This window comes from Monodelphis domestica, chromosome 4 (genome assembly GCF_027887165.1).
Source record: "Monodelphis domestica isolate mMonDom1 chromosome 4, mMonDom1.pri, whole genome shotgun sequence".
Lineage (NCBI taxonomy): Eukaryota > Metazoa > Chordata > Mammalia > Didelphimorphia > Didelphidae > Monodelphis > Monodelphis domestica.
In genome coordinates this window covers 379,111,866-379,122,779 of record NC_077230.1, presented here as the reverse complement: position 1 = coordinate 379,122,779, position 10,914 = coordinate 379,111,866, and the positions used below count along the sequence as shown (strand labels likewise).

Here is a 10,914-nt window from a genome sequence, read left to right as displayed (position 1 = left end):
GAGGCCCTCCAAGCCCAGCAGGCCACCTGTTCGGGTTACTGTGGAGGGATTTCCCAGTAGGTAAGGGTTGAACTAGCTGACCTTTAAAATTCCTTCAGCCCGTTCAGAGGGCTGTACGACAAAGAACACTCGCCGTCGGGGAGAACTGTTGAACGCAGATCAAAGGATGTGATTTTTCACGTTATTTGGGTTTGTATTTTAGGATCTGGGTTTTGAGTATTCTCTTACAAAAATGGATATGGACATGTTTTGTGTAACTATAATGGATGACCCAGAAAAAAGTGAAAATAAGTAAAATTCTTCTGCCTTGGATCCTGTGAAGCTGGGCAAGGCCTCCCAGCCCAGCACCTGAGGCCAGAACCAGACCTCCCCTAGCAAGCTTCTTGAGGGTAGACTCTCCCCGCCTTCCAGCCGTCCCATAGGTAACTGCAATTACCTTGAGCAGCTGGTTCATTCTGAACAATTGCCATGGTTAAAGAATGGCCCTCCATCCCCCCTCTCCCCACCCCCAGCCCATGGAAAAATACATGTAAGGCTGAGACGCTGCTCCCCTCCCCACGTCACCCCCAAACAGAGCACAGACTCAAATAAAGAAAATAGAAACTTTATTTCACTTAACGAGAGGTTCTTGGGTTCCGTTGTCCTGCTGGCTCTTCCTCCTTCGCCCCAAACCCTCTGGGTGTCCCCCCCAATTCGGTCAGTCCCATGCAGGATTGGGCTATGCACATTGCCCCGGAGCCCTCTCACCAAGCTTGGACTTCAGACCCTCCCCCTCCCAAAGATCTAGCACCCAGAGGCGGGAGCGCTGGGCTCCCGAGGGAAGGAAAGGGTATACTTAGAGTAATCAGCATCTTCCCTGTTCCACACCCCGGGGTGTAATTAGCCTTTAGTCTAGTCACCCTGGAGCATAAGTCAGGTTGCTTACCTGGCCCCAATCCCTCCTTTCCAGGTGGGGTGAATGCTTGTCCTCTAAGGAGCAACATGGGATCTCCACACTCCCTACACTTCAGAGCAGGGCTCCTTGGAGAAAGCCATTCAAAACTTGGGGAGGGAGGAAGAGAAAGACCCCTTATAGGTCTCCAAGTGCCCCTTGGGAAAGCGCCATCCCGCTACCCCACCAGGCAAACAAACCAGTCACACATAGGAGGGGCAAAGCTTGGCTTCCCAGAGGGAAATCTTTATTATCTAAGCCCTAACTGGACTGGGGAGGAAAGAAACACTGGAGTACACTGAGGCTCGGGGAGTAGCTTGGGTGGGCCAAGGCAGGCTCCTTGTCCACCCCCGGCCACAGAGAAATCATCTTCAAAGTAAAAAGAACCCAAAAAAGTTCAGGCTCAGGGCCCAGGAGGCCAGGAGGCCCCAAGCCCTGCCTGAGAAGGGAGGCCGGGGCACGACACACACTGAGGCGGAGGCTGCCGTCTCCTAGCCCCTGACTAGCCCTTCTCTTGCCATCCAGTTTCCCCTAGGGTATGCCTTCCTTGAGGGGAGCACTAGGGGAGGAAGAAACCCAGGCTCCTCATCCAGGGACCGTGAGGTAATACTTGGCATTAGTCTTCAAGGCTCAAAGCTGGGCTGGCATCCGGCCCCCGCGCCTAAACAAGGTCTGGAAGGCCAAGACGGCAAATGTCTCCATTGCGCATGTCCAGTGAGCTGGCTCCCCATGGCCCAAAATGTCTTAAAGTTCCTTCCTTTCGGGGGCCAGTCTTGGCCCGCCTGACACGTCCTGAAGGCCATTCAGCCACAGGAGGTCATACAGAAGTTCCTCTGCCCGCCATTATTCAACCCCCACCCCCGATGGCCACACACTCTTGAGCCCCATCTCTGCTGCGGTGACCCCCTTGTTCTTTGGGCTTGGCTCTGAATAGACTCTAGTTGTTCCCCCTCCAGCTCTGAGCAGACGCAGGGGAGCCGGCAGTTCATTCCTCTGGGGGGCAGCTGGAAGAATGGGGTCCTGTTTGGGGGAGCTCTGACCAGAATGTCATAAGAACTGAGGACTAGATTGGCCCCACGCTGCACCCCCACCTTCCCAAGGCTGTGGCCCCCGTTCCCTGCTCTGGGCTGGCTTGATCAAGTACCGACCCCGTAAACACCCCAAACCACCCCCATGTCCCCCCCTTCTCAACCCAACAGCAAATAGGTAACAGTCTAACAGTGCTAGAGCCCGATGTGTCCCCTAGCCGGCTCAGATCCCAGGGGCGAGGAGGGGGAACCCCATGTCCCCCCCCTCAGCTCAGTTACAGGGCAGCCAAGTGGGGTAGGAGGTGTGGCCACAGGCCAGCAGCGGCTGGATGGGGGTCACGTAGTAGTTGAGGGTGGCAGTGACCCCATCGCTGCCCGGGAAGGAAGCAGGCGGGTAGTGCCAGGCCAAGGCAGTGCCGCCCACCAGGCCCTGCTCGGCCAACGCCCGCAAGGCCATCATGGCGATGAGGTCCAGCGTCTGGCGCCGCTCGTGGCCCATGAGGCAGACAGTGCTCTCGTTCACCACCCGGTGCAGGGTCACCAGGCAGGCGTAGCAGGCTGGGCCGGCGCCCCCGCCGAAGTGAGCCTGCAGGTAGCGCTCCAGCTTGCGCCTCTGCTCCCCCAGGTCTGGGAAGTCGATGAAGAAGCGCGAGCACATGTAGCGCTGGAGGGCCTGGGCGTCGGTGCCGGGGCACGGCCGGAAGCCGCGCACCAGGAGGTGGCAGTACTTGAGGAGGCCGCCCCCTCGGATCTCCTCGGGGCTGCGGGTGGCGATGAGCCGGCGGCGCAGGTGCTCCAGGGCCTCGTCGAAGTCCCCGTACAGGCTCTCGCCCGTCACCGTGGGGTGGAAGGCCTGAGACATGGGCGTGGAGGAGCACTGGCCGTACAGGAGCAGGGAGTCCAGGAGGATCTGGAAGGAGTCCACGCTGAACTCGAACTGGCGCCGCAGGCGGTCCACGAACTTGAGCTCCACGTTCTTGCCGCTGTTGTTGGAGAGGGAGATGAGGCTCCAGCGGTCCGTGTCCGTGCACACTTTGACCAGCTTCTGCACGTAGGCCTCCGTCAGAGTCTGGGGCGTGATCTTGGCCCGGCTCACGCCGGCCGGAAGGAGGTCCAGGAGGCAGGCCAGGACGGCCTCTCGCACCAGCTGGAAGGCCGCCTCGTCCTGCAGGTCCACGCGGAAGATGAGGTCGACGTCCTTGTAGCCCAGGCCGTTGTCTTGGTGAAGCACGTGGCTGGCGGCAGAACCGTTCAGGCGGACGCTGTGGACGGGGACCCCGAGCTGCTCCAAGCGGCTCTGGACCACCTACGCAGGACAGAGGGAAGCGGAACCGTGAACGGAGCCCTTGAGGGGAGGGACGGCCGCAGGAGGCGCTCGGAGCCAGCCGGGGATGGGGCACCGCAGATGCCGGGGAAGGCCAGAGAACGAATGTAAATTACTCCCTGGAAACAGTCCTAACCGTCGCTGACTCACGTGGGGCCATGGAGCACGCCACGTCTGTCCTCTGGGACTCAGTCACAACCTACCTTTCGTGGCGCTGTAGTGGCCACAAGGCTGGATCGTGCTGGGTTCAGTCAGGATACGTGGGAGTCTTGCCTCATGGCTCTATGCCCTCTAGGGAGATCTTGGGCAAAGCACTGAATGCCTGAGGCTCAGTTTCCCCTTCTGCAAAATGGGGATAAGAGCACCTCTCCCACAAGGTTGTGAGGATTGAATGAAATCCTGTGTGCCAAGCTTGAGGCCTCAAATCAGCACTACTTACCTGTAACTATAAAAGGACTTCCCAAATCCTTCCCAAGTAATGCAAATATACCCATTTTGCAGATGTAAATAGGTGCCCAGGGTCATTGCCATCAAGTGGCTGGAATCAAGGTTCCTGGTTCCAAATCTAGGGCTCTTTCACTGCCAAGATCAAATCCTACACAGCCCAGCGAAAAAACAAAGGCATTTTCCCAGTCCGATAAGGCTGGACCAGCCAGAGGTCATCAAGTAAGTCCTATATGGAAGATGGAAGCTCTTCTCGAATATATCTGGCAAGCGGTCCCCTAGCTTTGGCTTTGAAGCTCTCCACTGAGAAGGAGCCTTCTGCCCCCCGAGATGCCCCATTCCTCTTTTCAAATTTGCCCTCCCTCCTCCCTCTCCTGGTTCTGCTGTCTGAGGCCAAGCACAAGAAGTCTTAGCCATCTTCCCCAAGAGAGCCCTTCAGAGTCTTGAAAGCAGCTGAGATACCCCACGAACCTCCTCTCCTGCAGGCTCATGCTTCCTGTGGCACAGTGCCCCCATGTTCTGTGCTGGTGCCCTCCTCCCCAAAGTACAGCCAAGAATACACGCAGCAAAGCTCTGTGTCAATGAGTTATTATGGGATGTCAAGGTGCTTTGGAATCTATCACCTCACTAATCAATCAATAAACCTTTATTAAGCGCCTACTTGAGACAGCTGGTCTGGACTTGGGAAGACTCCTCTTCCTGCGTGCAATCTGGCCTCAGGTACTTACTACTTGTGGGACCCTGGGCCAGGTGATTAACCTTCATCCGTGAAATGAGCTGGAGAAGGAAATGACAAACCACTCCAGTATCCCCACCACAAAAACCCCAAATGGGATCAGGAAGAGTCGGACACGACTGCACAACAAAACACCCACTATGTGCCAGGCTAAGCGAATATTAGACACTTCTGAAGTGTACGAGCATAATGGATAAATGCATATCCAGCTGAGCAAGAAGCAGCCGACTGTAGTAGATTCAGGAATACTTTGTCAGATTCAAACTAGCTGTGGGAACTGGGTAAGTCACTTCACTGCTGTCTGCCTCGGTTTCTTTATTTGCAAGATGGGGATAATAATAGCACCTATTATTAGGAGAAGGATCAGATGAGAGAATGTTTTTCAAGTCCACTTTAACTGTTTTTCAATTACACACAGGAATAATTTTTGCCAATTTAATTTAATGTTTTGACATTTGGGGATTCAGATTCTCTCCCTCTCCTCCCCAAGTGGTGAATAATAGATAGAGGTAGTAACAAGTAAGGTAGAGAATATTTGCAAATGGTTTTGCAAACCTTAAAGGGCTTGCAATGCTTGCAATGGACATTTTCTAGTATTAGGATAGAGATCAGGCTGGAGAGTTCATTGGTAGATGCAATGACTCCTTTTACTAGTGCAGGTTGGGGCACCCTCAGCTATTTAAGACTCCTAGAAAGTTGCCTAGGGCACTGGAGAGGTTAAGTATTTGTCACAGGCAGGAGGGGAGCCCACATGTTCCTGGTTCTAAGGCAAGCTTAGCTCTCTCTTCATTACAAAACGCTGACTATGATCACCACTCAACGTCAGAGAGAATCTAGGGCCATGAAGACCCTCTTCCCTACATGGAGTCAAAGCTTCCCATTAGCTGCTTCTTAGCTTCTGGCTAGGGCAAGGCCCAGGTGAAAAGGGGTTTGGTCTAGTAAATGATTCTGATGAGGAGTCTTTAGAAGGTTTGGGGCTGCCTGAAGGAACCAGGCTGGTTAGGAATGGTACTTCGGTGGCAATAATGCTCAAATAGTTTCCTAGATCCCCAAATTCTTCTGCCATTCTGCCTTGGCACTAAGTCAGCTGGTCCTATATGGCTTCCCTCCCTTATTCTGACTTATTGTAGATAAAGTATATAAATGCTTAGGAGACAAGAAGTAATCAAGCAATACAAGCTGGGTGGGGTCAGTCAAGGAAGACTTACTGGAAGGAGCGCCTGGGTTTAGAAGAAGGGTGGGACAAATAGTAGTGGAGGAGGGGAAGACTAAGGACCTTCCCTTAAGGAAGAAGCATTGCTACTATTTTGCTGTGGTTGTAGTTCTGTTTTCTCAGTCATGTCCTACTCTCTGCAACCCCATTTGGGGTGTTCCTGGCAAAGATCCTAGAGGGGTTTTGCCACTTGCCTTCTCCAGTTCATTTTACAAATGAGGAAACTGAGGCAAATTGGGTTAAGTTGTGCCAGGGTCACTCAGCTAGAAAGTGTCTGAGGTCAGATTTGAACTCAAGAAGATGAGTCTTCCTGATTCCAGATCTGGCATTTTATGCACTGTGCCATCAAGCTGTCCAGACCTTGCCACCTTATAGATGGGGAAACAAACCCAGAGAAGTTAAGCCACTTGCCCAAGTCACACAGCTGGTAAATGGCAGAGCCAGGATATGAACCCTGGTGCTCTGATTGTGGTGTCAGTACAGCACCCCTCCCAAATCACATTTCCTGCCCTCCAAAAAGCTGGGGTTGGGTATATAGTCAGGGCAGGCTAATCTCCTGTGGATAAGAATTCTCTTGGTGGAAACTTCCTCACCTGTCCCGAAGCTCCTTGCTAGCATCATGTTGACAGTGCCTATCCAGGAGTCTATAAGCCTAAGACCACAGAGATGAGTTCCAGGAATTCCCTGGTCTCATCACTACTACTGTCTGGGTAGGAAAATCAGACCAGGACTATGGATAGAAATGCATAGGCTTCAGAGGGTGAAGGAGAAAGATGGCTACAAAGGCTTAGAGAGCTGAGGGCTCTTTCCAGTGACACTACAGTGCCAGCTGTAAACAGGGCTACCTTCCTTAAGATTGCCTCTGGGTCCTGGAGGGAGGAGAGGGAGGGTATGGAAGGCAATTCATACACCAGCTTTCTGTGTTTCACTGATGGACAATCAAAACCACCTGTAGGCAGCATCCAAGCTGACTTGTCCCAAACACTGATGCCAATCTGTTCTCCTCTCCCCCCCTCCCCACCCCGCCCCGCCCCCCAACCTCTCCACCCACCCCAGGGTTGAGGCATCTGGCTGAGTGAGGAGGTGGCTGTACTCTCGTTAAATCCTCCAGCGTCAGGGCTTTGGGGCCCGCTGTGTCAGCCAGCCTAGAGCTGCTGTCTCCCAGTTGTGACACCTCAGATACCGACACGCCCAAGGGTGCCTCTGAGGAGTTTGGCTCTGTCCCAGTTGGAGCCACTAAGGGGGCAGCCCTGCTCACTTGGTGCCAGAGAAGGCCCCTCTTTCCTTTTCAGGGCATGGAGTGAGCTCAGTTGTGGGGGGAGTTGTAAGCAAAGAGAGAAGCTCTCCCCAATGGGCACCACAAGCTGTTACCACATCTGTAAGGTGTCACCGACACATTTCTTTTTATCCTAAAAGCCTCAAAGGAGGCCCAAGAACCATGAGAGCTCAGGATCCCAGAACACTGCCAAACTCGATTTGACCATGGATGTCCTAAACATTCTCGAGTGATCATATCACTTTTGATTGAGGGAAATTCCTAGCACATAGAAGGTGCTGAATCAAGGTTTGTTGACTGCCTGATGTTAGGAATGCTTGTCTATGAGTCCAGCTTTGCCTTACCACAACTTTAACCTTATTCTACATGAGGGTCAGGCCCCTGCCTATTAGAAGGGAACTATGCCATTCCTGCTTCTAAGCCTTCTCTTCTCTAAACTAAACATTCTCAGTTTCTTCAGGCCATCCTTATATGGTATGGTTTCCAGTCCCTTCGTCATCCTAGTTGCCATACTTGGCTACAGCCTGTATGGCCCCAGTTGCTTGAGAATATTCATCTGACCCAGAGAGCCTTGGATGTTGCCATCAGAGCTTACCTGAACTTGGGCCCCTGCCAGATGTGACCAGCTGAACCCTAAGATTCTGAGAATTGGCAAGCAGGCAGGGCTAGCAGCCTACAGTACAATAGTACAGTGCCAAGGTCTGGGGGTAGGCAAGTATACTTAGAGGCAGGAAGGAGTGCTTAGTTTCTGTTGCCTACAGGCATCAAAAATCTTGGGGTCCTTGCCCCCACAAGAGTCTGGGGGGAAAGATGAGAAAACAAGGTGCCCAGAGCCCTTGTGATATGTAGTTTCTAAAGCAACAGTTTTCCCTCTCTCTCCTTCATCCCCCAGGTACTGGCTCCTCTCTAAATTCATAGAGCTGCAGGGACCCTTGGGAAGCTAAATGAAAAGAACATTTCAGAATTCTGATTGATTCTATGACCAATCAGAAGACTGACAGTGAAGAGAGGTGGTAGACTGCAGGGACAGAAGGAGGGATGCATTTCCAGATAGTACCAATGTGTTAATCAGTTTTTCTTGACTTAGCATATTTGTTCTGAGGTGGGGTGCAGGACAGGAGATGTAAAAACTATTTAGAATAGCAATAAAACATCTAAAAAGTAAAGAGGACGGGAAAGGAAAGAAAATCTTGAATTTAGAATCAGAAGAACTGGCCCCAACATTTTTCAGCTCTGACCTTGAGCAAGTCATTTCCTTTGAAGTCTTTCTGTGCAGTTAGGAGGTTGGACTATGTCTATAAAATCCCTGATTCTGAGACCATCTAATAGTTCAACCCCTTCATTTTACTTTGTTTCAGTAATATTTCTCAAATGCACTCATCCTAAAATATATTCTCCAGAAATCAATTTGTCATACGTTGGGAGAAAGCAGGTTGATTATATGATGACAGCTCTTGAAAGGGGTCTGTATTGCTAGGTCTTCTAATTTGCTCCCTTTCTAGTTTTACAAATGAGGAAACTATTTCTCCCTTTCTATAGAAATAAAACTGAGAAGCTCAGAGAGGGGAGGGAGCTCTCCCAAAGTCACCCATCCAGTTGTTGCTGCAGCCTCAAACCCAGGACTCCTCACTTGTAGCCCAAGCCTTATTTTTTGCCTCTCGGCAGGTATTTATGCTGTCCTGAGCTGGGTCTAACTCCCTGACATGGAATTTCCAGAATTCTAGGTATTAAGAGGCAGAAGGAGTGGACTGAATCCTATTCAGGGAATGGGGCAGTGAGGGTAGAGATCCCATCAGCCTAGCACCAATCCCTGAAGTTGCAGCTGGTACCTGCATGGTTTTGGGAGGGGGCAAGGGGCACACCCTGGCCAGCTGAGGTGGCAGCTGAAGCCAGGGAGTGGCCTGCCTCACCTGGCCAGAAGGCTGTTGCCTGGGCAGCCACTGCTCTGAGAAGACAGTGGGAATCCAGGCTGGATTTTCTTGTTTCTTTAAGTCAGGGACTTTCCCCTTAGTCCCAGAAGCGCAGGCCTGGCTGCTCGGGTGGGAGGGGAACCAGTGCTGTGTTCCAAGGGCAGTTACAGCGGCAAGGGGTACCACAATGCAGCTTCCCCACCTCAGAAAGATTATGACCTTATCGCCCAGAACGACCCTGAGGCCAATCCGGAGGGTGTGTGTGTGTGTGTGTGTGCTGGGGGTGGAGCAGAGGATTGGGCAGAGGTGGAAGAGAAGGAAAAGAGAATGGAATTGACTAAGGCCCTTTTAGGGCCTTAGGGCAACCACAGGGAGGCAGCCAGGCTCCCTCATTCCCTCCTCCCCCACCAGCATGCTGTCTGCTGGGCGTGTGCAGCTCCTGGCCCAGCGCCAGCCCCGGGTTTCACCGTCTCAGCACATATCTCTCTCTGCTGTTCGTGAATTCCAGCCCCCTGCCTTCCAGCCAGACTGAGCAAAGGGCAGAGAAAGGGCCTCCAGTTCAGGGTGGGGGTGGGAGGGAGTCAGCTCTGAATTTCTGGTCTGGGTGAGTGCTCACCCCACTGAGAGGGGAACCGGGTGGGGGGAAGGGAGCTTACTTTTGTTCCAGGAACACCCTCCCCGCCAGGCCCATCACTGCCCCTCCCCACCTGCAGGGCTGATCTAGCAACCTCAAGGGGAGTCCCTTTCGGGGACAGTTCAGCCTGACTTCGAAGGGCCAGAACCGAGTCAGAGCCCACATCCCATTTCTTCCCAGAGGCCCAAGTTGGGAGACAAGGGGCAGGGTGCCGAGCGGGAGCTCAGTTTTCTCAGCTGCAAAACAAATATTTGAACTACAAGATTTCTAAGGTTCCTTCCAAGGCTAGCATTCCGTGGTTCTTAGCTCTAACATTCCAAGTTCTAAGGTCCCTCCCAGCTGGCTTTCTGCATGATCTCTCCCGGCACCAACATTCCGAAGTTCTGACAACCTTCCCAATCTGACACTCCGGGTTCTGAGGTCCCTCCCAGCCGGGCCACTGCTAGCACTCAGGTTTCCTTTCAGTTCTACTCTTGTCTCTATTCAGTGTTCCTCCACCCAAAGAGCCCTTAGAGGGGGGCGTGCCCGCCACCCCTTCCCGGCTGCAACCAACGCGGGGAAATGGGGGACGACTGAGGAGAGGGCTACAGAAGACCGCCCTCACTCACCTGCACGATTTGGCGCGGCTGTACGGTCAGCGTGGGAAAGTTGCCGCGTCCGTGGATGGGGACCTCTTCCGCCAGTAAAGCGTCCAGTCTCTGCACCTGAGCCCAGCTCAACCGGCTGAAGCGCCGTCGCGGGGCTGCGGAGGAATGCTCCGGGCTGGGACCGCTTCGCTTCTGGGTAGGGGCTTCAGCCGGAGGGACCAGGGCCGGGGGCGCCGCTGCAGCCGCCGCCACCGCTGCTGCGTCCGGGCTCGCAGCCCCGCTCTCCGACGGCATCTCTGGCCAGACCCCGGAGCCCTGACGGCAAGAACCGGGAATGGAGAGGAGAGCAGGGGGGGAGGGAAGCAGGCGGGAGCTGGAAGGGGGGCGGCGGCTCTGCGGGCTCCGGCCCCGACGTACCCACACTAAGGACGGGGTGGACAGGACAGAAAGCCGCTTAAAGGTGCGCTGGGGCCGGCTCATATAGGCTGCCCACTGCCTGCCCATTGGTCCGCACAGCTGTCTTTCATCCGCCCCCCACCGCCTCTCCCGCCCCCGCCCTTCAGACTGTCATTGGGCGGAGAGGATTCCACGGGCTTTGCATGTGCGTCACGGCTCGCCCCAGGCGGCCTGAGATTGGCTGTGGAGCGTACCCCTGTCCCACCTGATTCCGAACTCTCCTTTGGGCCGGCCGAGGGATTTCACTCTCGGGTAGGTCAGGGCTGGGCAGCTCTGGGAATTAAAGGGACACGCTTAGCCCGCCGACGGGAGAGAAATGAAAGAGAATGATGGAAAGGACCAGCGGGGTGTAAACAAGGGAATCCTAGACTGTCA

The 10,914-nt window shown here is 53.8% G+C and overlaps 1 protein-coding gene across 1 annotated transcript; it reads right to left on the bottom strand.

Annotated features, from left to right (window-relative positions):
- Nucleotides 1-588: 588 nt before the first annotated feature.
- Nucleotides 589-10,602, bottom strand: TENT5B (terminal nucleotidyltransferase 5B). The gene is made up of 2 exons (XM_001370699.4): nucleotides 10,105-10,602; nucleotides 589-3,265 (listed from the first exon to the last, which is right to left on the bottom strand). The coding sequence occupies exons 1-2, from the start codon at nucleotides 10,585-10,587 to the stop codon at nucleotides 2,231-2,233; spliced, it is 1,518 nt and encodes a 505-aa protein (XP_001370736.3). The 5' UTR covers nucleotides 10,588-10,602; the 3' UTR covers nucleotides 589-2,230.
- Nucleotides 10,603-10,914: the final 312 nt, after the last annotated feature.

Excerpts from the sequence above, each read along its gene's own strand:
- TENT5B (XM_001370699.4), bottom strand. The coding sequence starts at position 10,587 with ATGGGCAGGCAGTGGGCAGCCTATATGAGCCGGCCCCAGCGCACCTTT. Across the intron at positions 3,266-10,104 it reads AGCCGCGCCAAATCGTGCAG|GTGGTCCAGAGCCGCTTGGA; the intron begins GTGAGTGAGGGC and ends TGTCCTGCGTAG.